Genomic DNA, 27,568 nt, shown 5'->3' on the forward strand with positions numbered 1-27,568 from the left:
TAATAGCTTCGTAGAGATGAAAGCGTTTACAGACGATTAGAGGATCAATGTCTAGCACGTAACTAATACTATCTGCTTGAATGAATGAATAAATGCAATATTTTAATTTCTATTTTTCCCTGATTTTCTCGATTATTTTCTCTTGAGGACGAAACAAAAGCCAACTATTATCATCTGTATCTTTTGTTTTAAGTTGAATTACTAGTATTATTTGCACATTTTCATAGATAAATACTTCCAATAGAATGATTATGGGCGATAAACGAATTTAGCGACGAGATTAATTATCGGGAGTAAAGTTAATCGAAAAGTAGAACTGTCATTTGATAGATGCTATCGGTATTCCTGCTTTGTGATTTACGCAAACTCCGATTCCATGCCATGTCAGCATACAAAGGGGTTCATTTATTCGTGACGTTTTCATCACCGATACAGTGATCATTGCAAGCCTGATATTGCCTTTCGGATTAACGACAAAATGCACTACCTTTCTTTCCTCCATCCGTCGGGACATTCATTGCTTTCATATGGGAAACATTAGTATGCAAGCCGTGTAAACTAATAGCTTTCGCTGGACGTTTCGGTCCCTCGAAATATCCAGCTCGTTCTTCCAAATGTCGAATAAACGAATCGAAGTGTCTCATATATCGATCTCGTGATCAAAATTTTCTTCGTGTAGAATCGAATTAAATTTAAGTATTTTGTCAGAACTGAAAATATTAATTTGAAACGCAATAGAGTAATACAATCAAATAAAAATAAAAATATCGAAGTCTTAACTTTACCACTTATCTTGTATTCCGTTATAATTAAAATTTCCATTCAACTAACATTTTTCAATTCATTCAATGGTCTCCGTGCTTCATCAAATTTTAAATTCACCGTCTCATTGGAGAACTCATGTAAAAGGGCCAAATCATGAAGGACGAGCTTCCACGGAAGCGTATTAAGAAAGGAAGAACCGGGTTTTATTAGATACTCCCGACCTATTACAAGAGAAGTAAGACAAATCGTTCTTAATGAGCGACGATTTGTTACGGGATATAGGGTGGAAAGGAAACGTTCCACCAGGCACCGTATCACGGAAAAGCTTTTTGATATCGGTCTACATGGACGATCCAACGGGTTAGTTTTGCCAGGCAAAGGGAAAAACGATAAGAATTGCAGCGTCTCATAAACAACGTTGGTAGACAAACACTGCAGGATTCTGGGGCGGTTTCCGGGCAACATTTCCGATTTAGACAGCCATGCGTTTCTCGAGCAAATAAGAGCAGGAAGCGTGCTGGAAACGAGATCGTAAAGCGTACTCTTGCGGTAGGAGCGATGTTTTATTTGTTTTCCTTTTATTGTACATTAGGAGGAGTACTTAGCACGGTCTTTTCGGCTATTTAATGCCGCTTCATTTAATGTAGCCTAATAACGAGAAGGAGTTTATAGAAAAAAGTAGATAAAAGATTTTTCTTCCAAAAATAAATTTTTCCATATATACCGCAAATGGTTTGGAGGCTTTATTAAAATATTATAAATCGATTTCAGTTTAATAGCTTCTTTAATAGCGAATACAATTCACCAAAGAAAGTTTTCGATATTGAAACAACTATATTAAAAATCCGCTGAAAAGCAAAATAAACCCAATTCTGTAGAACAAAACGTTCAAATCTACAATTTACAAGACTACAGACAATATTCCCATCGTTCTGTCAAGTGCAAACACTCAGCGGTCCAAAAACAGACGTGTTAATTGTCTTTCAGTTCTTAATCGTTTCTTGTGCTGAAACTATCAAGCCCACGTTTAGTTTCTCTAGCCAACAGCATTGGTTTTGTGCGTCGGTATCATTTGAGACAGCAGGGAGGCGGACGCCTGGTTAATTCTAACTCGCCATTAAACGCGCAAAGCTCTACGCTCTTCCAGTCCGTTGGCTACGGTTCCACGGCCCGACAGAAATTTCTCAGTTATCGAGAATGTGACGTCACGACGGCGTTATCGCTCAGCCGATTTCGGGGGCTCGAAATCGGTGGCTGGTTCCGTAGCAGTTTGTGCCAAAGCCCGACTCCCTTTCAGAGGAATAATTTTCCAGGAGGATGGATTCGCGCGGCCGAGTACACCGGCTCGTGCTGAACGGATCGTCGTTGCGCATAAGACAAAGGAGGAGCAGACAGGGTGGGAAAATCGAAGTATAAGTGCATCAAATGGAAGTGTTGAGATCGAAGGAAAGACAGTCAAGGTTAGGTTTATCTCTTCGCTGAATCTTTATAAACCGTTTATATAGTTCTTTCAAATAAATACGTCAATAGATGTGATCTTATAGAAAGATCTTCACGTGAAATTTATTTAAATGACGATCGAAATATTGAACGAAAGAAATAAATCAGTAGATGTGATTCTATAGAATTGTCATCATATGAAACTAATAATAAACAGTTGAGCTAACAGAAAACTATTGGAATATTTGATGTTTGTCAATAGACAAAGCAAACGTAAAACTGAATTCTCAGCAGTGTATTAACACGACCTCTGGTTTGGCATGGAACGCGATTACCTCCTGAAGGACCTTGATGATCACTTTCGTGGCGCGATTTCGGCGTACATCATTGTCGTCGTGAGGTTCGTTCGTTTCGGGGAAGCGAACAAATAAGATGAAGTGGAAAAATTTCAAGTAAGATGTCGTAGATAACGAAGAGGAGTGTGTCAATTGATTAACGAGAGATTTTTCTTGATTCGAGGACTGTGATTGTATTGTCAGATTGAAGATAGATTTGAAGATAGTGTTCACTGCATTCTAAGAATTTGCTGTTTAATGTAAGAGATGGATACAAGAGATGGGATACTCTGAAATGTTTTTACTATTTTGAAAATTACAGTAAAATGAATAGACGTTGTGATACAATTCCAAGTTACAATTCTATTCTTGCGTTTCTCATTTTACACCAACTAACTTTAGCCGCAAACTAAACTCGTTCTTCGATTTCATTCTATTCGCAAAGCCATCACCATCGAGCCAAACGACTCGTTATATCGGGAACTTCATGTGTTCTCTATCCGTACAATCCATTTAAAGCCGTATCTCGCCTGAAACACTGCCTTCTATCCCAAACAGCAACTTGATCCCATCTATGCTTTCCTAAACACTTGTCATTTACAGGCAGTAGTGCAACGAGACCTTCATTCACATCCAACGTCCGAGAAGTTCATTCGCACCTGCTATAATTGCGAGCATAGGTATACTATACAAGATCAATTCGCCTTTGTGAACTTTTAGTTGCGTTGTTTCGCAATCTGGATTCTATGCCCGTTGCAGTTCCTCTCTTTGTAAATTTAAACAACGATTTCAATGGAGATATCCTTACTGAATTGTTTCTTTCTGCTCGGTAAAAATTTGCGAAAAATGGATGCATTTCATGCGTAAAATATACTATAGTAAATCACTTTTGTAAGAGAATATCTATGTAAAGGAAGATTTGAAATATGCTGGAAATATATTATACAAGTTAAACTAAAAAATAACATTTTTTGAATCTAATTATTGCCAGCTATTGATGTTTATATTGATGTTATATATATGTAGTATCTTCAATGGAATATATTGTTATTATATCCTGATATTTGTCATTTATTTACAATGAATGGATTGTACAAATATAGGCAGAAAAACGATGGTAGTTTAATATGAACTAATCGCAATAACACGCTACAATCTAGACAACTCTCGACACAGCGGATCCAACGTTCTCTCTGGCGCGGACCACACTCTCTCGACAACACTACCAGCACTATCGACAACGCAACTCGCACTCTCTGACTTCTCGATTCACAGTCTTCGACTTCTCCACTAAAACTGCACTGCTCTCGCATGTCTTTTGTCTTCCCCGTAGACCCACCACACACATGTTCCGCGACCGCTCGTGGCCAAAGTCACGTTGACCTTTTCTACGAAACTATTCACTTGAAGGACCGACGACACATTGATGGCCCCATCGGCGCCTCGGCTCTCGGGACATTGTTTATGGTTTGCTAGATATTCCTTAGGCCCTTTCTCCCGATACTACATATATAGTGTTGTAGCAGCACATGAATCAACGGAAGATCCGAATCGGAGAGACTCATATTGTTGTGCCTTGGAGTGCCAACCTTGTTTTGGTTTGCTAGGTTCAAAGGTAAACGAACTTCGGACAAAACATTATCGCTGTTATTTGTAATCGTCAACCGGAGTTACATTCGAAATTTTTATAACACCACCGGTCGATACAAATGGACAAACGCGATCTCTAGAACCATCGGTATATTTATTATAGCGGGTCCTACAGTCAAATAGCGAGCGTAGAATTGAACAGTAGCATTGAGCGAGCGACAATACTTGTACTTTAAAGTGATTTTAATATAACTGACGACTACGAATTCCTCACTTGTCTCTTTAATAAACCAACCAACACGTATAATAGACCACCTCGGTGTAATAGAATCGTAAATGAAGCTCTCTTCGAAAACTCGTTATATTAATTATACTAAAACGCACTAATTAATAACAGTTAACAAAGGGACACTGTCAGACCGCAAAAATAAAAAGCCGTCATTAATGTCTATGTAAATGAAATTTGTTATCGATAAGCTTTCACGTAAAGTTTATTGTTCATCGTGTATAGCCTGGTTTGCTCACAGATTGATGCTAACAGTTGTAACGAAAGGATTCCATATCACCACAGAATAACGCAAATAGACAACGAAATATGAGTATAGTATAAAGGCTGAAATTATTAACAATATTATCCGCTAACAAATCGATATTTATATCAGCGCAAACACAATGAAACGCAGAAGGAAGACGATGATTTAACGTCAGCCTCAGAGACGAAGCAATTAGCGTTCAAGAGGTGACGTTTAAGAATCGACGGCTTTGGTTCAGCGACGACAGCGAAATACGTCTCTCATTTACTCGTTGCTCTCGAACGATGTCTTGACTCGGGCCAATCGTGTTTTATTGCCAATCAGGGGCCACGACGAGGAACGGTGCTCGTGAAATCGTAGGCCAAACGAGCTAAACGAAAATTCCGCCGAAAACGACTACCCTCTTTTACCTCGAGCACTTCGCGAAGAGGGAAACCCACCTCGGGCTATATTCTTTGCATGAATCTTGTTGATTAACAAGATCATCGCGACCGACTTTCTCAAAACCTCGTACTATGCAAATCTTTACATTTGAACAGCTAATAGTACGAACGATTTATCTTCGAATATAAAATGGAATTTCACGGTTTCGTACGTATGTAAAAGAATTTTCTATACTATTTTCGTTGATATATTGTCATAAATCATATCTGCGCGTTGAGTCGAGCCTTTGAAGGAAATTGCTACCTTCGTTGTCTATAAAGGCCGAGCTGTACGATGAAATACGGTAGCCGAGACACGGCCGAGTTCGAGTTAAAAGGATTTCCAAGAGTAAGTTTCTTGTAAGAACGTTGCACAAGTTGATAGCTTTTATGGAGGAGGATAGATAGAAAGTATTGCGAAAATATCGTCAAGTTATTTTTACATTATTTGATGATATTTTTTCTGTTAAACAGCTAAATTGCGTTAGATTTGTAATAATAATTTAAAGACCATAGAAAAACATGATAAGTCAATTCCACATTATAACTATCTTTTCATTTGATTTTCAGATTAAGTATGCGTGTTTGTCACTTTGTGGATCTATCACCTATTTTCACTAAATCATATCTTCCAACCTATCAGATTATTCTCATCTTCGATATTTTATTAAAATATTCGTCTTCAACTACAAAGTGGCATAGAAATCAGAAAATCAAAAGAGAAGAAAGACGTATTTAACGATTCATTCTACCTTAACCGAAGTTCTACTAAACTGTAGATTCTGTAATAGTCCCGAGTTTACGTATAAGTTATTGTAGCAGACTCAAATTCGTAGTGAACTGGTTCCAAAACTGCTTGTTTCGTGATTTACTTACAGTCTGGAGAACACAGTCAGCGCGTTTAATAACCGTCAGTGTGATCCTATTATCGCATCCTCTCGTCTATTCCCGATGTCGGGCTTAATTAATGTTATTTCAACTTCGCTACAGCCGTCGTATACTGGAAAGTGGTTCGCGCGGCGAACTCGCTGGCTTCTTTAATTTAATGCATTGTCACGACGGGCCGCGGGCCCGGGATAATAATTCATTATCGAATGACCCAAGAACACTGTCCTCGTTATATGTGATGCCTCCTCGGGGATGCCACGCTAGGAAGAAACTTTTCATTCCTATTTCTCTAGAGATTGCCGTCACTCTCTTCGTCCGCGGGTTGTCTATTCGTTCACGGCCGTTTGCCTTCGCCAACACAAAACCAGACAATCCGACGAGTTTACGGTAACACGACTGGCTTCGGGAAATCCAGACAATTTTGCCTGATATTTTGGAAATCGATGTTTCCCATTTTGATGTTACGAAGCAATGCGTGTGCATGGTTTATCATGATGTTGCAAAGATGTACATTCATTTCTTTAGATTTCATACGATTGTATAATGTAGAAGGAAAATACAGCGAGGGAAAAGGTATCAGGTGACGTAAATTAATTGCAAAAATTGCAAACGAAATGTTGTGTTAACGCAACGTGGCCCCTTAATGGATTAACAAGAAACAAGGGATGCCCTTTAGCAAAGTGAAGAATGGCCGGAAAAAACGCAGATGGTCGAAAGATCCTGCGTTTATTTGGCATTCACCCTCGCGCTCGTTTATAAAGTTGCATTTCAATTCGCAAAATGGGAAAGGGAGAACGAGAGAAGGACGGGTGGGAGGGGAGGGGGAGTAACGTGTGCAAGGAAACCGGTATAAAATATCCGTCAACGTGGCTGGAATAGTGAACAGCGTTCAATCTTATTTCGGTTTATCTCCATAAATCCCCGTTAAAATTGAACGCGGCTGAGATCTGTGCTCGACCGATCGCCGCGAAAATTTCCATCTTGTCGAAATTGACTCCGGAGTACAGGGACGCGGAACGTCGGGAAAGAACCAGAGAAAATCTCAGAGAGAAGGTGCGGAGTCACGTGGAAAGGGGAAATCGCGAGGAAATATTTCGATGTGAAGGAGAGAAGCCGCGAGGGTCGTTACTCTGGCCGCGTTTATGGACAGCTTCTTGATTATAATTTCAAATCAGCCGCTCCTTCAAAACTTCTCTAGAACAAGATTACTACGTTATCGTGTCTCAGCTTTCGTGAGCCACTATCTCACGAAATTCTGGATGAACATTACGACACTACGCGTTACCCGAGGGACTCGGGGTACCATTACGGACTCGGTATTTAGGTAAATGAGATTTGTACCGGGATTCGGCGTTAGCTATGCTAATTGACGGATACAACGCGAATGGCTAATACTTGCGAGTAAAATTGTCGAAATGCTTTTGAGTGTTCATTCATAAGCATAGATTGTCAGAAGAGACATGTATTAGATGTAGAAATGAATTGGATAACTGATAGTTTCAAGTACACGAGTCAAACAAGTTAGTATAGCGTTTGATAGCGTTCAGTGTTTTCGCGTAGTTGGAGATTCATTCGAAAATCATTATCCCTGATCACTTAGTTAGTCCTTGGAACATATTAAACTCGTATTATTTTGAAAATATTTATATAATAAAAATTTTAAAATAATATTCTTTTTTAATATACAGACGCTAAGAAACGAACAAGTTCAGCCGTACTCCTTTCTGTATTAGCATTCGTTCCTCTTGACCTGTTTGATTAAGCAGCGAGACAGAAAGGATCTCTTCCTCCTTCTTTATGAACTTATCCTTACTGCAGAAAATAGACAGTATGTTTATGCAATTTTCTTTCTTCGGTTTCTACTTCTTTTGCGAGCACTATGATTCGATTTTTGACATTACTCTTTTACATCATATTTATGATGAATAAGCAAAATGACTTTTCTTCTACTTGTTTCGTTGTTAAGATATATATATGGGTAATGCGCTATACACAATCAAATCGGAGTATAGGCTGGAAAATTTTTAAATATTTGTAAATTGTGTACTTGTTTGATAATTGGCAAATTATAGTTTATAAACTATTACTACATCCCCTAAAACTCAGATTTGCAATCTTCATAACGATTTTTCTCGGTGTTAAGTCAGTGAATAAAGTATAACTTTGACAACGTTTTACCGATAATTTTTATTTTTGCGAGATAATCGTAAAGTTCAGAGTTAAGGAAATAAAAGAAAATATTTCGAAAGAAATATACGATACTCTTGTATCTACTCCCAAATGTCCACGAAGACATCTTGCACTTGACCTCCGCTTTCTCAGCCTCGGCCAGGTGAGAAATTGCCCGTTTCAGTTGTTGGAATTTTCCTTTCCACACAGGAAAGTGGAAATTCTTTGCGGCAATCTTACTCTCTATATATCTTCCCTCGAGACAATTAATCTTTCTTTACTGGTAGCGTAGAAAAACGCATTATCTATCCGTAGAAATAGTGCTTCTACTGTAATTGATATATTTAATCGAATCGGACGGTATTTTATCCCTCGAATTTCGAGTAAAATCGTTAAGCGCTTCAGCACACGTTCAGCTTTGACATAACATAGAAGTCGTTTATAGGATAATATCGAAGGATTATTGAGCCGTGAATATTTCGTTGATACGACACAATAGAATTGTTCGTATGAACACTAAACTAATAGTAGCGCGAAACGTGTTGCAGAACGATAGGTGCGCCAGACGTGGAAAATTATTTTATCTGCGAGTGCGACGTTCATGACTGATCGAAGGTGTTTAATTTGTGGTGTTCCATCGATTCCACGAACGAATGCACACGTTCCGATTCAATAGCCTTTTAAAATCGGCTGTTTGTCTGGCCTGGCGAATATTTAGGATTGATCGCACCTAAATTATTTTGCGATCTTGTATTACGCCGCTTCGTAATATTCTATTATCCTCGCATTCGTGTCATTTTTGATATTTCTCTCTTCCATTTATTCCGTGGTTCGCGATGAAAGCCGAAGTCCTGTCAAAGAATCAACAAATTTTCAGCGAATAATAACTACATTTCTGAAAGTTAGACGCATCTCATTTCTGTTTTCATACAAGTAATATCTACCAGACGAAAATATTCGAATGGTAAAATGTAGGAATTTGCATTTCGAATAAATCTCAAGATTATTCTATTCATATCTATGAAGTTGAGAATGATTCGAGTTTCGGAAACTCTGAGGTCTGGCTTCTCTTCGAGGCTTTAAGCTCGAACCACCTAAGCATCTTCCGATCCGAAAATCTCGTTTAACCTTACGACTGGTAAATCGAACCGAAATCCAATCTCTTAACATTATTACCATTATTTTTCAGACAATCGGTCGCAGGCCTTCTCAAGTACAGTAACGGCGAACAAAAACGCACTCCTGATAGCTTTATTATTAGAAACAATTCCCTCGGTTGCTCTCGATACTCGTAAACTGGAATCCCAACCTACGAAACTGCTAGGATTTCGTTTCTTTCGATCAGGATCAAAAATAAAGAAGGGTCGGGTGCACAAGATTGCCGTGATTCCATGAATCTAAACGTGGATCACCGTATACGTGGCGATACTTTCGACGAGATAGCCACGAACGAAGGTCAAGATACGTAGGAATAAATCCGCCTGATGTATGGAGTCGATAAGGACGTGATGAGGCGATGAAGTTGGAGCTGGCCAACGCTGCGTGTGATAGCCTCTCGCTCCATTGCATTCTGATCGAGCCAATTCCACCTCAGCAAAAAGTCCTCGGAATATTCCTTTCTCTCTTACCTCTTCGCTATCTTATTAAAAAGCGATCACGGTTCTTTTACTATGAACTGCTCGTTACACGGTAAATTAATCTCGCGAGAATTGCTGTTTCGATAGAATCGAGAAGCTTGTTCTGAAAGTGCTTAAATATTTGGTATTTTAATGGAAGTTTATAACCTGTAATTTGTAACTTGTCTGAGTAATATTACGTAGCTGGTAAATTATAGTGCAAGGTTAAAACGCGTTCAATTAGTAACAAAGCTAACAAGAAATTACAAAGTTGTTTATTGCATAACGATTATCCAATTGTGATACCTACGATAATTAAAGGAGTTCGTTGTAACTCATAGACACCGAGGAACACGAATCATTTCTCGTATCCGTTTAATTTAACTTCCCTATGCCGAGGCCGGTGACAATCTTCAAGCCAGATGGAGAAAGGGGATAGTTGCATCGAAATTCAACTCTCGAACGTAATCATGGAAGCGTGTAACGTCACGAAGCTTGAATCCCGAAATTACATCGAAGTCGTTGAAAATCTCCAGCTTGGTTGCTCAATTTCATTCATCTTGTATACTCGCACGAATATTAATTTTCCGGGACGTGTCAAGCGCCCTGCGAACTGAACCAAACAGTTAATCTTCCGAGTCACATTTAACACATACACCCACATAGGTGTTATTATCGCTTCGCGTCTATTGTCATTTTACGTGTACGAGAACGCATCGAACTCGTTCGAGGATCTCGTAGTTTCTAATTTCCGTTTCGTATTCTGAATACTCGTGTCGATCCGAATCGCAAAGTGTTCGAGGGGTTTGACGTCGATGAATCAGAAGCTGCGAAGAATACCACACGGCCATCGATAATCCTCGAAATCGTTGATCCCTCGGTGCTTTCGATAAATGCCGGCACAAAAATAGGATTGAATCGTGCGATTGCGTCAAATCATCCACGTAAGCGAAAACTTGTTCAGGTCTAGGAACCCGAGAAGCGTTACGTTGCGTAATCTTGTTGAGACTGGAGATCGATAGACGGTAGTTTAGAGCAAGAAGTTGTATTAGCACAGATAAGATATGGGATAAGATACGAGATTTATCAACGAAACCTATCAACTCAGTTTCCAACACTTGGATCATGATATCAAGTTCTGCGTCTTGTTTGTGGCTACGTCTCCTAAGAGAGTTGCAAAATGTCCTTTCATGTGTCGTATTACTTTCAGTTCCAATTATTTTTATAGAAAATTTCATCGCGAAGATTGCATTAAAATATTAAGGTGGAATGATATTCTAGAGAAAATCTATCTTTGCTATTTTTTTCGATATTTTATTTAAAAAATAGAGCTAACGATTTAATGCGTGAAATTGGTTTAGAATTATTAACAAGACGTTATTCACGTTCACTTTCGAATCTTGTGAACCTATCTCACCATTTCTACCTTAAAGTTAAAGCAAATTACATGTACATGATGACAGTAGCTAACGAAAGTTGTGCCAACATCCTTGCACCACCTCGAGGAATTGGCAAATACCAATGACAACGAGGAATTGCTGGAAGCTAACAGTTGCCTTTTCATTGACCTGTTTAGAAAATTCGACGACGTGGAAGGTAGGATGTCAGCTTCTGGTTTACTGCTCCGATGCTTCTGTCGTTTTAGCTTCTTGCTCGCAGCTCGCTACTTTATTTTTCCAGTTCTTTTCCGATATATTTTCACGACACATTCGCGGACGTCACGATTCTAAGCGCTTTATAAGAATTTTTGTGGTCAGCAGTTTCACTTCGACTTGTTTTATCCACAGTTCGAAAAATTTCTAGAGCATTATACAAGATTGAAAAAATTTTACCAAGTTGATAATAATTTTACCATAAGAGTAGTAATAATAAAATAAATGAAAAATATGGTAGTGATTTAATTAACTACATAGATAACTACATAGATAGATAAAGATAATAAAAACTTCCTTTCTACTGATATTAAAAATAATATTATCCTTTAATATACGAAGATCTCTGAAATTTTCAGAAATTTTTATTTCGACCTAATAAAAGTTCACATTCATTCAGCTTATAATTCTTTAAAGAAATCTGATTGTTTGCACATCCTCTGAAATCCACCGATGACCTACTGAACGACTGTCGATGCCGGCCGGATAGATTTGCGATTGCGTGTAAAACACGATATCGCAATTTTAGGAGACATGTACTTGGAATTACAACGAGGATTCGATCGATTTAGGAAGCAGCCGGTACGGCACAGATCCAATATCTTCCGATCCGAACCGCATCATTAGGTTACGTTCGCACGGTAATTAACAATTCCACGTGCAATTTCCCGTTCGCGTCAATCCACTCCACCTGCGTTATTATCGAACCGTGTGTATCGTATCCTGTTTCGTGCCACTTTTCGCAAATCATCCTAAATTATTGCAACCGTTCGAAAATAATCTTTTGAATTTTTCTATTGAACCTATTTGAACCTTTCCTATTACAATCTTGTATATATAAATGTGCGTTTCTTAACAGATGTAATACCGTGTTAAATGCAAAATATTGAAAAACCATATCTTATATTCGATAAGATTTACTGAAGAATTGAAGTTAAAATTAGAAAATTGATATTTTTCCCTACAGATAAAATCTGTCGAACCATAATCCACAAATATTGAGATTAGTTTTTATACGACGCAGGTGACGAATTATTTTAATCGAACACAAAATAACGTAATTGAATTCTGAAATCTATTTTACCGGGCATTCCTCCGACGCGTATTTCGTATCATCGATAAAAACAAAATTATTGCGTTTTCACCGTGGAAACGTGGCACATTGCTTGACTAATTGGTTTGCTTTTCCACTTGTAGTGCATGTTTAAGCGCACGAACGAAAGGCAAACAGGCAAACTGCGGAAACGTTATTTCAACAGCAATAACTCGAACGAGTTTGTCGATCGTTTTTAAACGCCCCGCCATAACCTGGCGCACGTGGAAGCTCTTCCGATAACCAGAATCGTGGATTATAATTCGAACAAATCGCTTTCGATCTGTTTTTCCTGGAACTCGAAGTTAACTCGCTCGTAAGCGGATTATAAACGCTCTAACGAGCTGCAACTTCCCGGTTCAATTCGAACTTTTCCGACGATAGCGTTGTTCTTTCACTCAGCCAGTTAAACGCATCTGAAAAGGAAACTTCCACGTCCTATTGCTGACGCAATTAAAAAGTTAAATAAAAATCGCGCAGTACAATGAAAGTCTCGTTTTATTCAGATTCTAATCTTTCTCAAACTGATACAAGTAGTACAAACTGGCAAACACCTACACCGATTCACGAAAGTATTTGAACACTTACCATGGAAAGCTTTCATATCTCCATTTACGATTTTATCCGATGGTTAAATGACGAAGGAAAATTCAAGTCACACGTTTCGTTCAAAAATCTTGTTTGTTTCCGACTTAGTGTCCGGAGACGCTTTATTTCGCGTTATTTCAAAAGAAAAAGGGATGTACGAAGTGAAGAATAACAAGACACCTTTGTGGAAATCCAAGCCCGAACGAACGCGAGTCAAACGACAAAAGATCCTCAAAAATGACGAGTGCAATCTGATATCGGACGTCTAGGAAGGATAACCGTAGGTATTGATTGACACGTTCGAATCACTGGGAAAGTAGCGTCATTAATCCGCAGCACGATTCCATTTCCTCTCTCCTTCAGGAGCTTTTCCTCTTTCCATCGTCCTGTCCTTTTTCTCCCCCAATCATCCCTTCAACTATCTTCTGTCTCGCCTTCGTTTTACATGAACGTTGCTGACAGAAGCACGGAGCGTTCTTTTTTCTTTCAAGTTATCTCGTTACCGTCTGACACGGCGGTAATCGTACTCCTGCACGTTTGTACGTGTCTATGGGAAGCACTCTTTCGATTTGCGTAGTCCGCGGAGAACGCGATCGACATTTCTATCAACTTTCGCGAAACACCGACGGAATGCGTTTAAAACCGAAGAGAAAGCTTCTTTATAGATTTAAACTGATTTAAAATCGGATAAAGTTTGGTATAGCCCGATGAAAAATTTAAATTAACTGGTGTTTGATAATTTGTGAATATCGTAGTATATTTACATTTCAAGGAATCTTTGTTACTTTTAATTTATCGAATAAGACTCTTATAGTCATATTTTTCCTACCCTTATAGTCATAACTTCGTTCTGTTGACGATCGATTCAACTTTATGAGTTCAATTTTATTACGCCAAAATATAGAAGTGATAAAAGTGTTAAATTAGAAAATATGAAGGGTTTATTTAAGTGTATATAGCACGTTAAGCTGTTGGCTTCAGGTACTTACTTCAGACCTCCTCGACTTTTTAATATTTTCTTGCAAACTCTTTTACTGCAGACTCTCGTTTTGCTACGTATTGCTCCCTCTTACGAAAATTCGCCCTCATATTTAACCAGCCCGGGAGAGCTTATTTGAAATCTCGCAAGTGAACACGTTACGTCTAAAATTCCTGTCCTTCGACCATCGTACTCGGACTTCGTTTAAAAATTCTTGTTCTCGCACGAATTAATATCAAAGGAAGACAGTATTTTCCTCCATGCATTCTGTGCATAGTAATTTAATCCACAGGAATTAAGATTTAATCCTAAAGGAACAAAAAAATTCTGCAACTAAATAATGAAATGGTTAATTAAGCTATAGACGAAGCATTAATTGAATGAAACATCCAATACACCTTGACGTTATACTACTTTGTCAAAAACAAAATTAAATTTTGCACGATTCGTCGAACGAATTATCGATCGTAGAAGCTATTTGAACGCTGAATGATTAATCACTGAATGCTACGTTAAGCTTAAGATTGAATTAAAGATCTTGAGATCAAACTGAACGTGATTCAAGATCCAAGTACGGCATAGCAATACGCGTTAACGAGAGATCAAAGTTCACGTACTTTACAGTTCGATAGTTAGCAATTGTGATTCTTCGAAACTAATTTAAAGCTATTGCTCGGTTCCCATTTCCCCTAAAGTCTAAGGTATTCTTAGAAGATTGTGAATAGCAGTGAGACCGTGAGAGTGCCAATGAAGATCCTCCGAACGGTTCCCTCGATTTTACTTAAGTGCAACTATGCAATGCTACCTTTCGGAAATTAGAATCCCTGTAATCTCTGTTTGAAATCTTGCACTCTGTGAAAGTATGGTAACGTGAATACTATCGAAGAGAGAAAAGAAATTGTAAGTCTGAAACCTTTTCTTCCTAATTGATTCGAAACTTTTCCGATCATAAGAATTGATCTAAAAGAAACTTCGAAACAAAGGTATGCAAATACATGATTCATCTTCTTTCAACTATTCCTATTAATAATTAATAATTTCTTATTAATAATTTCTCACCAGAATTAATCACGATATTTTTCTTCTCGAGCAAACAATGGTATCTGATCAAAGGAAATAAAGTCACGCATCATTCACCCTTAAATACATAATTCTCTCGAAAGTCCCTATAAAAATTTCATTGTTTACTAAACTTCTTTTACATTTTCTTGCTTAAATACATACACAAATATATCTTCCAAGAAAATGAAAAAAAAATTATGCCGTCGATACACCTATATTCTTATAATACTTTAATCTGCACGAAATAGGTTTATCGGTGACGTTCACGAAATTGAACCATCCCGCGAGTAATACGCGTGCTGGATACAAAGAGGATAAACGGTAACGATCGGGCAATCATAATTACAAAGCAATCGAACCTCGAATATAACAGGCGTAACCGCGATGAGCGTTTTTCTTTTTTTTTTTTTTTTTGTTATCTAACTAAATCAGTGTACGGGCGTGCTTTCAGCTGAGGCTTCAATTTACGAAGATTGGAAATACAGCCGGGAGAAACGAAAATCGTGTATCCAAGGGGGTGTGGAAGTAAGAGGAGGTGTAGGGGAGAAAAACGCAATCCGGACGAAAGGCTCGAGCGCTCGCGTCTCGTCCCGATGAGATAGAATCTAAATTGCGTTCCGGTAAAAGGGAAACGGTCCATGTCCTGCATCCAGCGTCGTCGTCATATTTATCTAGCTCCCGCGACGCTGCTCCATACCCGTGGGCTTAGGCAAATTCCGTATATCGGTTTAGGTAGTTGCGGGACGACGAAGAGACCAGCCACCGAGGTAATTGAAACGTAGCCATCCCATATAGCTCTATTTTCCTCGAGCTGCTAACTGTGAACGAGTGTCTTTCACTATACATCGATGCACACGCCAAGTACCGATCGACAAGCAGATTATGGCTTCGCAATTTAATCAGAATGTAAAATTGTATGTATAATTAATTATTTTATATCAAATATCAAGGGTTAACGATTAAAATTTTAAGAGCTGCGGTATTCCTAGAATATAGCTAGTAGGAATTTTAATTGAGTTTCGTGGTATCGTATATTTGTCTCGATTAAGAATTAAAGCTTGATGACAAAAGAAGCGAGAAGAAAAAGAGAAGATAAAAAGTATCAGAGGATAAAAGACGGAAGAATGTAGTTATATTTTTTGATTTACTTATATTATAATTAATAATAAATAGTAGGATTCATTTCCGAATTAAAAATTATGTTAAAATTCGTGCGACACGAGAAAGCTACGCATTGCAGCTCAATTCTGTACCTTGTTTGTCTATCTTCGAATCAGTGTGTAGTAATCAGACGCAGTAGTATAACTAAATGATTGAATCGACCAATTCTGTCTTACGACTATGTAAAAGAAATTTCGTTTCCTTTCAACAGAAAGAAATGTTTCTTTCTTTACTTAGTTGTTATTCAACGCAAGACCTAATTAGTATTTATGAATCAAGCACAGCTACTTTCAATTTTTAGAAACGAAAATTCGTCAACTTTCGCAATATATCAATTAAACAATCGTGTTAGTATTCCAGTGCCCTGTTTGTAATACTGTGACGGTTATTGGCGGGAAGAATTTTCGCACGAAGAAACATCAATGGTTACGAGTCGAATTCGGAGCAAAGTTCTAGGGAGAACGGTGTCGACAGGACGTTCATCAGAACGGACGAACACAGGAATTCACGGCATCCTCAGACCAATTCCCGGTTGTTCCGGAGAATGCCACAAGCCTTCGTGCTATCGCTAAGTTATGACATCTATAATACCAGTTGGTATTTCATTGTAATCATTTATGAAACGGCCATTCCATTTCTTCTTTTGCAATTAGCGCACGAGGAGCTTTTTTCGCGCAAGCTTCCAAGCAGTTGTCGTGAAATCTATTCTCGTGTCTCTATCTCGTGTCTCGTAATATCCTTCGCAATTATTATCATTAAATTATCGTAGCCGTCTATAGAAACAAATGATTATTTTATATATATTTCATAACAGATCCGATTATAATTTTTCTGTTATATTTCAAACGTTAGTGTAACGAGAATATTAATTTAATAAACATTTAAAGTTCCATAGTTAGTTATCTTAAAACAGACTCATTCCTTGTTGAGAACACCTATTTTCATCTAGGCCAACACAATTAAATGTACATAAGTCGATGTCCTTGGTATATCGTTGGACGAGCGTAGTCATAAGTTTACGAGTCCGCGAAATTCGAAAACAGCGAATCGCATTGAGTAGCAAAGATATCTTACAACATAAATATTTTTTATTTTTCACGATATTAATATACAGTACAAGAATCTCTTTATGAAACGTCAAATTTAAAAAAAAAATCTCTTTCTTTATGAAGTACAAGAAATTATACGGATCGACTTCATAAATTTATTATCCTGGGTCTATTTCAATAAGGAATATCAGCAATTTTCCAGGTCATTACACCGACTACCTCATCCTGTGCAAGGCGTTTCGCTGTAGCGCATTCCTTTTCCATCGCTTATAGTTCCATTCAATAGTAGAGACGTTTTACGATGCGATGTCGACGATGCGATGGTACCTAAAAGGAAATATCGATTTCGGGCAGCGCGAACACAAGATCATGGGAGAAGCAAAGCGAGGAACGAGCCGTTACCGTTACGACCGAAAGTAAGGTCATACAGGAAATGCAAATGAAGGCCATGTGCAGCGTGAATGTTTACCGTCTGCGAGGACTAGGAAACTTATTCTATCTATCGTTCTCTAACCGTCACTGGTAATAGTGGCCATCTCGCTTCGATTTAACTTGCAATCTACATAAACACAAACACATCCACGACACCGTGTCACAGTCATTTAGAGCACACAAATTGAATCCCTTTCATTTCACGCTTCAACGAAGTGATTTTGCTCGCCTACATACGTTTTACCTTTATCCTTCCATCGTCGATATTTTCATGTTACTCTGTGTCACTATAAAACAGTAAGATTTGAAGAGTATTTACATTAAGAATATATCATGCGATTTGAAAGACAGATAAGAAAATGATGAAGCGAGTTATATATATCATTTGTTGTTTTGTTTATTGAATTTCTTATAGATTTTAAGCAGAATTAATGATATTTAAAAGAGGCTAAGAATATTAAGAATATTATCTGGAAAGTTCGGATGTTGTATATTGATTAAGATTTTACAGACTCATAAGTTAATTACATAGTAAATATAAATGCATTTGTGAAATTATTTAACGCGATAATTGTATTTGATTGTTAAATTATTATGTACAATCAGAAATATTATTTATCGAAATATGTTGCTTATGTATAAATATATTTCAATTTGATGGCAATTTAAAGTTCCAAATGAGATCTGGACATTTTATATTAGAAAATGTCCGTCAGCGTTAATTATAAACGATAATTAAAAAGTATTGTATAATATACCTTTATTTTTCTTTTATAATTGTGCGACCGTGTCAAGAATGAAATTCTAATTATTAAAAGAATTTTTAACATTTAATTATGATATAACAGCATATTTCTTTTTAAAATATTTATGTATAATATAATACCTTATTTAAAATTAAGCAAGAGAAATCCGTGATAAAAATACTGTTTGCTAATTTTATAATAATAAAACAATATGGTTTTCGTGGTTTGGCAACTTACAATTTTGAACATTTTATATCTATCTTCCATTGTTTCTAATTAATTGGCCAATTAAGGAAATTTAGCAAAAGGTTTCGTAAGGTAGTTTTAATGACTGCATTTTCTTTCGTTGACATGAAGATAATTGCCGTGTTCATTATCAGAAAAGACAGAGTAAAGCGGACCGATGAAAAATAGATGAGTGCCATTGTTGCTTTGACGTCCTGTTCGCGAAATGAAAGAGAATAGAGGAGAATTATGCCGTCATTATGCTGCTCTTTAAGTCGTTCCTTCTAACGTTCCGTTATCTGATAATGTTGCTGTTGGAAAAAAACGTGTAAAACGAGTAACGGATCTTTTTACAAAGAGTAGTTCAATAAAGAATATTTAAATTACAAGATTTATTTTAATAAAATGCTCTAATATGAATATTTTAATACGCAAATGGGAGAGTATGATAAACATTCTTCTTTAAATAAAATTATTTCGAAGATCTTCCACCATCAAGAAGAAATATTTCGTAAAGGACCAGATAATACCAGATTATATAGGACATTTGGTTGTTTTGTTTTGTTTTGAAAGCACGAACGTTTTGCACAAGGAAATATTGATGACCTTGCGTATTTACCTTCATCAAAGCTCCATAAATCTCTCGATTATATCTCCTTCATTTTGCTATTATTGACGCAAACAATTATAAACCTTTGCAATTACGAGCTTGTCACTGAAGTTCCAATGCGCGAGATTCTCATTTACAAGCATCGTTAGGATGTCAGCAACTTCAAACTCAAACTACCGACGATTAGTAAGATCCGATCTATCGCTGTAAAATTACATTTTGTAACAAATTGCAATATAGTTTCAAAGTAAAGTAATTACAAAATAATGACAAAACGATAAAAAGGAAAGTAACGAAGTAACTACAGTAGCTCACAAAAGTATTTAAACAGCGATATATTCATGAAAGAACTCTGTTCGAATACTTTCACGATACACTATACGTGACACAGCGAAATTCATATCGCGCCAACTTGGAGCAGCCAATTGATTTTGGCCATTAAACCGATCCTCCATCTGGAGTGAAACTTTTTACTCGGAAATCTGCCAGGAAAGGGAATTATAAACGCGACGGACGGTATTTTAGCCAAGTCAATTAAAATCAAAATGTTGATTAAAAGGAGCATTATTTGTTCGTTTCTCTAAATGAGTCGGTGCTAGCCATCTCTTCGTTTACCGCGCCGCTTGTCATCACTCTCCTCGTCGAAAAATTTAACCAGCTCCTGGCAGATCTTTATTTTCTCTTTCCCTTGATGAAAACACGAAGATTCATACATCTATGAAACCTCGCGTGATCTCGCGTAATCGTTTGTTTGCTAGCGCGATATTGCGAACCGAGTGGGTTGAAATCACGCGGACACGCTCGACGGTTCGCTGGAAAACGAAGATCCAAACGACAACACGGTTGCACCAGAGTAGTGTGAGGCAGTGCGCAAGAAGGTTTAATACAAATGGCGCGACTCAGAAATAGATTAAGAAACGAAAGAAAAGTACTCTCAGTCTTTCATTTTATTTATCTGAAATGTTAAGCCAAGATTGAATTTTTTTATATATTCCACATTGGATTTTTTAATAACAGGCAGAAATGTGAATGAAAAATACCATCGTATTAGTAACAAATAATTTTTAAGATATAATGTACCCAATGAAAGAATTCAATTTTTATTCAATTGAAATTCTACTTGAGAATATAAACCAAACATATTTAACAATGTATGATCAATGTTAGACACTAATTAGTGTGTGTGCAGACTCCCACGAAGATATAACACAATGTTAACGAAACTCTATAGAGATACATATTTTGTCTTCATCATCGAGTTTCATATTTCACATCCAACATTCTCTGTCTCGAGTTTCAAACGTTTTCATAACTAGCCTCAAGCAACGACCATCACATTCGTATTCCAATATTTTTGATTTTGAAAAAAAAAAAGTACAAAGCGTTCTCTGTGCAAACCGAAAATATTTTCGTAACTTGTGATTACTCCGCGGTTCACTTCTCTATTCCGCCGCAAACCACTTCAAACACCGTGTTCTCGAAAATTGACTGAGCCGAAAACAAATTTGCAAGAAGATTAGTCCGAGGTCAGCCGCAAGGAAGCTTTGTGACTGATAGAATTCGCGAGAGCGATTTTTACCGAGACAGGGTCTCTCTATGAAGCTGTCTACGTAGCGAGAAAACTTACTTTCTTCTCTTGCATACGTTTGTACCTGTGTGCAGGCTTGCATTTCCTTTGATGCAAATCCTCATGGCCCTAATCTAAAGTATGATGCGGAGGCCGGCTGTGGAGAGTACATTGGACTTGCCAGAAGGGAAGGATATCGTAAAGGCTTTACGGCGTTTACGGTTCGCCAGCACCGAGTTTAAATGTTCCTAGCGGAAGTTAATCGTTTATCACGCGAACTGTGAACGATCCGCGGTGCCCTTTGTACCCGGCAAACATTCCAAACATTTGATTTTGCAACGGGCCACATACCTGTGCCTATTTAATCGATTGTGTTCCCAGGTAGAACGAAGACGATAAAGGGAATAAGTAACTGGGTCAACGTCTCTCTACCGTGGAAAGCTCCTTTGATTAGCGAAGTTGAGCCGCACGCTGGTCATTCGTGGCGCTTGGTTAGCTGATTATGTTGCCAGCATAAACGATGGAAGAAAAACAGATCGTTGAGAAAATGTTGATATTGCGGTGATACTTGCCGAGGATAACTCTGAATGAAAAATACATATGCCCAATTATTTTTCTGTATTATGTTAAAGTATTCGAATACTCGTAGATACTTTTTATGAATATATTACGTATATTATAGGAAACATTTTGAAAGTTTAATAGCGCTGTCATAAGACTGGATTATATTCCGCAGAGATTACAAAAGTATTTAAAGTGTCATTTATCCATGATATTAACAAACCTCAATATTCAGCGAGTTTTAGCAATCGAAACTGATAAATATCAAGAAAGAAAGAAAGAGTGCAATGAAATAAAGTCTCGCACGCTTCGTGGCTGAAAAGCCCGTAAAATTGGCAGTGACAAATGGAAAGCATTTGGTGGGAGCGATGTCTCGATTATCGGTAAAGAGAAACCAAATATCGAGCTTCCGGGCTATAAGGTATGAAGGAAGAGTGGCGAAGAATGAGATTCAAATAAGATGTCAACGGTATCGTCGTTGATTCAATTTATTCGCGAGGGGGTAGCAGAGGACAATATCGACGAAGGGATCGAGAAAGAAACGCGAGAGAGGAGAATTTGATTAAACGGGAACCCATGATGGGACTTTGATAAAGGTTGTTAATTGCATAAGGGTTACTGATTTCATAACGATGTAATTAACAGGGGGGCGAGGAGGGAGATCGTCTGTGGTTTCGTTTCGCAGCCACGTCGAGAACGCTCCACGGTTCTTCGTCCTCTTTCAGCCGATACTTTCGCGATTTTCATTATCCGATGCAACTACAGCGCCGAGTTATCAACTCGAGCGGCAATACTTAATCAAGAGGCTCTCGGCGTGTTTAAATATGCAAACGACCGAGGTGCACGCCGTACCTAGAATAATTGAAAGTATCCGCAACGACCTAACGATACGAGCGGATTTTTCAACGAGCAGATCTCGAAATAAAGTTTTAAAACACGAGGTCATTAGTTTCAACGAAACTTCTTGGATCTCCTTCCATTAGAACGTCATTAACGGTTTCTTTGGATCGCAAAGAAAATGCAATCAAGACTGTTTTTCAATTATCACATTCTTCTGGTGAATTTGAAATTCTTTTTAGATCTTCTTAACGAAGAAATATTTCTTACTCTTTTTTCAAACTTTTTCACTGGGTCGAGTATCGTATTTTTTCTGTCTTCAAAGAAACGCTGTAAATGGAGTTCGGATTTTTTGCTCCATCGTTCTGCGATATTGCCGGAAGATTACATCGCCAACGTCACTCCCGTTATCGTAATTCATCCGAAGACGTATTGAGATTAAAATCGTTCAGGAAAAACAGGCCACGTTGATATCTTCCTTTGGATTGATGCTATGGAAAAATGTAAGGTGGTCATGAAAGATGGATAGTTGCAAAGGATAAACACGGCGTAAAGAAATATTTTGTTCCCGATGTCGTCTTTTTTCACTGGGACGTTTCAAAGATAATAGACAATGAAAATATGATCCCGCGAGGATTAAGATGGTGTGGATATAAAATTGGAAAATTGAGATTCCTTTTTATTCGTTCGGGTGTCACAACGGAATCTAAAATACCAGTTTCATTGCAAAGTATAAAAATATAGGAGATATAAAAGACGTTGAACTCGCAGCGACGTTCAGTGGGTTATCAATTAAATATTTAAATAAATTAATTCGATAAAATATTACTAACTCCTTATATTGAAATGAACGGAGCAAGTACCAAATTTTGCAAATAGTTTCTAGGACATCGTGTTTAAAATTAAATTGTAATATCACGCTTTTCTCTCAAAACCGTCTATGTTTTACTGATCCATTTTCTTCAAGTTGACCTAATTCCAGTAAACCATTTCAATGCGCACGAAGGATCGTGATATAAAACCATATTACATTTACAATATACCATTCACAAAATGGATAGATACTATACGAATTTGATATGAAAGGCCAATAAATCGATCTTACGATCAGAAGAATATACGAATGTAAAAAGAGGCGCTGAAGTGACGTCCATCAAACATGGTAATGTTCGGAAGAATAGCGCTCTTTGGTGTCGCAATCAGCTTTAAAAGCCGTACACGGCTGGTAGCTTTTAGCGTGACACGGTTGTTGAAAAGTGGGTGCCAGTCCCGCAAGTACAGTTTAATGCACCAAGCGAAATGGACGGAGTCCCAGAGACGAAATTGAACGATCCCATGAAAAACATGATTGCGCGAGATCAGCTGACATCCTCGCGACATATTTTCGCAATATTCATTAGAGCTTGAGGCGACAATTCTAGGTGAAGAGGGGAAGAATTTTTCTGTCATGACCGATGAATTGGAGAAGAAAATGCGCGATGTAGAAATATTGTTCTTCTATATATTTTATTTCTATTACAAATTCATCAAAATGTTGATTATTAATTTTCTATTATTGTGTATATTCCATATATGTAAAAAGAAATATATATAAAATTGAAAGACCTTATATTCATTAATTAAATTCATTAATTTCAATATATATATATGGAATATGGAATATATGGAATGTATATATTGAGATATATATATGTAGAATATATATATGAAATATAAAATATGTGGAATATATATATATTCATTAACAATACATATTTCAATATATATATATTCCACATATTCTATATTTCATATAGAAAATTTAAATATATATTCATTAACAATACATATTTCAATATATATATTCCACATATTCTATATTTCATATAGAAAATTTAAATATATATTCATTAACAATACATATTTCAATATATATATTCCACATATTCTATATTTCATATAGAAAATTTAAATATATATTCATTAACAATACATATTTCAATATATATATTCCACATATTCTATATTTCATATATATATTGAAATATGTATTGTTAATGAATATATATTTAAATTTTCTATATATGCATAAATATCCACAGTCGACTTATGAGCAACAGACTTATTTAACAGTGGTTAAATTTTCGTCGACATCAATAATACATACGTAGTTGAATCAATATATCAACACAAATGGGAGAACGACAACACCATCGGTCGATCAAAGGAGAGAAACGGTCATGTAATAATAACAAGCGTAGCGAGACGAGAGCCGTAGTCTAAATCCTGTCGTGCGATAAGAAAGGTGTATTAACACAAAGCCGCTGCTACAGGAGAAGCCTGGTTCAATCCTCCCAACAAGTAAGCGTGAAATTTATAGTAATATTACATATATTTGACGGTTTGTTCTGGGTTTTCTCCCTTGTTGTTTTCGGGAAAAAATTAATTAAAATTTCACGTGCAGAAATTTACGCGAATCCACGGAGGGAGGGTATCGAAACCGTCAAAGAATTTAATTTCATCGAAGCACGTGTAATCGTCTTCGATCGCACGATATTACCGATTCACGCTGAATTCGGTGTTACACGAACGACGCCTCGTTTTGGTTATATTTCATCGTTTACGTGCCCTGATGCGCAATACACTGTCTTCGAAACGCGGTATTGTAATGACATCGTTTGGGAAACAACGCCACTGCATTATTACGGAAAGACATTTATTGAATAAATTCGATATCCAAGGTAATAACTTTTATTCGCTACGAATTCTACGCGGTGTGTTTCTTAGCAGTTTTCAACATTCTCTCTTATTATATCCTTCTTATTATTCCCTATTATTATTATTATTTTCTGTTGAAGACTGTTGGAAACGTATTTTTCATGGTTTTAAGCGACGTCAAGAAATTCATGTTCGAAAATAGAATATTATGTTAAATAATTGATCGTTTTACGAGGTTCACAGAAATGTAAGAATATCGAAATTGTTTCAACGTGGGTGACATATTATTGAATAACGTTTATTATATTTATTAAAGATAGAAATAGTTTCGTCACACAGCCTATAAATGAACGGTAAAGACAGGAACGGTAGTTTCACTGAACTGAAATTTCTTTCTTTTTAAAAATCGAAGGGAAAAAACGAAATGCCAATTTAAAAACTCGATTACACGACTATCTACATATATACCATCCATATTCCTTATAGAGTACGGAGATGAGTGCTGCGAAGTATTGAACGTAATTTATGATGTAAATTTCTGTGTGCAATTTATGCCGGGCCGCAGTACTTTCATTACTTTTAGATCCTTAATTGATAAACTGTTTTAAACGTATGGGATGATATCGAAGTGGAAGAATTATTACGCGTCTTTGATTGAAAATTAAAAAGAAGAGAAGCTGTACGTTCTCTCACCTTCTTTTTTTTTTTTTTTTAATAGCTATTAAAACACTCTATATTTTAATTAGTCTGTGTACAGCAAATTTATTACCGAAGAACAGGAGTATTCCAATAACCTTTAGGAATATTCCTACTCAATATCTTGAGGTTCTATCTATGAAACTAATTAACTGAAACGTTGAACACTGAAAAGTAGAGACATAAAGCTTTGCTGTAAGATGTTAAAACTGCTATTTAAAAGTCAATCAAGCAAACCTGCGCCAAACAACGTGTCAAGACTACGTCATTTGTTTTTAATTAACTTGCATCATACACGCTACAAAGATTGTCGCGTTACTAAAGCTAGAAAATTTTCCCAAACTTCACTTTGTTTAAATTTCGCTCTTTATTAGCCATAGTTTCTCAACTTAGATTCAATTCATCGTAATTATTCAGGAAAAGGATCGATTTACTTACGGCACGAGCTCGTTTATCCTCGCATCCGTATCGATAGAATTGTCACGAATCCCCAAAGAGGCCAAACCTCGAATGTTCTACACAAAACGTCTTTCCCTCGGGGATTAACTCGAGTTGCGGCGCCCCTTTAATTCCATGCACGTACGAAAAACCACCCTATCGCGTTATCCGATATACATAGGATGCCCTTAAACTCTCGTTCGGCGAAACTTCGGAAATTCCAAGCCGGTGAAATTTCCACCGCATTTTCGGGATTTCAACGGTGTTGGCGGTCGCTGGATGCTTTTCAGTTTGGCCTCCTCTTGCTTTCCACGATTATGTCGCTCCGTGACTTCGTTCACGTATTAGTAACGGATTAAAAGCGAGTTCGTTCGTTAGCTGTTGCTTCACTTCTGATCTCTGATCCAATGACTAGGCTTGTATAACTTTAATCAATAGCGTTGTATAATAATTTGGATATTAACTACCACCACTAAAGTAGGCCTTATGGTTGCCGTTGCAGCTCGCGTTAATGTGTCGTTTAATACTTACGTAACTCGTGATTGCGTATGGGTTTTAGAATTTGTTATAGTTGTATAGTAACGGGCTCATTTAGATTAGCTTGCAGTATGGAAGACCATTTTTCATGAAACAGCGTGCAGCATTTGTTGTTGTAAAAATTTCATTATATTTTTTCAAGTCACGTACACGTATCGCAGCAGAGAATAAAGTTATAATTATTCTGCTTAATTAATTAAGCTAAAGGGATTATACCTTTAAGAATTTAAAATAGCTGAATAAAATTCTAACTCTCCAGATCCTGACTTACACACATATGATTTTCAATCTGTCGTGTGAAATTGCAATTTTTAAAAAATATTTTTACACTCGGAGAATACATTCATGGCAATGAAATGATACTTTTATTTTTCTCATGTTTTGTATCTTTTGTTTGTTACAGGCTGAAATATGGAGCGTGTTCATCGCTATTTTAAGGAAGAGCGTGCGCAACTTACAAGCGTGTACAGACGTAAGCCTCATCGAACACGTGCTGCTTCGGCTGTCCCGCGCTGAAACTGTCGTCGCAGGTAAATCCTTATCAAACGATTCTAATCCTGGTCGCGTCTATAATAGTCCATACGTGCAATTTACACAACAAGCAACTCTCCTCTATTCGATAGATCTACTGATCGACATGCTTGGAGTGCTGGCCAGTTACAGTATAACGGTGAAGGAGTTAAAACTTTTATTCGGTGCTATGAAAGCTGTAAAAGGGAAATGGGTAAGACGGTCCAAAAGATATAGAAATACAAATTTTCTTTCAAAAGAAAACTATTCACGTTCAAAGAAACTAACGAAACTTTCCTAAGACTTTCGAGTAGAAGTTTATATCTTGTATGATGTATTGTGTAGAATTTTTATCGTATTCTTGTATGTC

At 37.1% G+C, this 27,568-nt stretch overlaps 1 protein-coding gene across 22 annotated transcripts in view; it reads left to right on the forward strand.

Moving 5' to 3' along the window:
* Positions 1–27,568, forward strand: part of LOC122568291 (neurobeachin) — a 417,885-nt gene that overhangs the window by 285,086 nt on the left and 105,231 nt on the right. For all 22 annotated transcript variants that reach the window (XM_043727883.1, XM_043727878.1, XM_043727870.1 and 19 more), the window contains 2 exons: positions 27,092–27,218; positions 27,312–27,412. In XM_043727883.1, coding sequence (XP_043583818.1) covers positions 27,092–27,218; positions 27,312–27,412 — 228 coding nt within the window. The remainder of the gene's footprint in view (positions 1–27,091; positions 27,219–27,311; positions 27,413–27,568) is intronic.

This window comes from Bombus pyrosoma, linkage group LG6 (genome assembly GCF_014825855.1).
Source record: "Bombus pyrosoma isolate SC7728 linkage group LG6, ASM1482585v1, whole genome shotgun sequence".
In the NCBI taxonomy this organism is placed as follows: domain Eukaryota; kingdom Metazoa; phylum Arthropoda; class Insecta; order Hymenoptera; family Apidae; genus Bombus; species Bombus pyrosoma.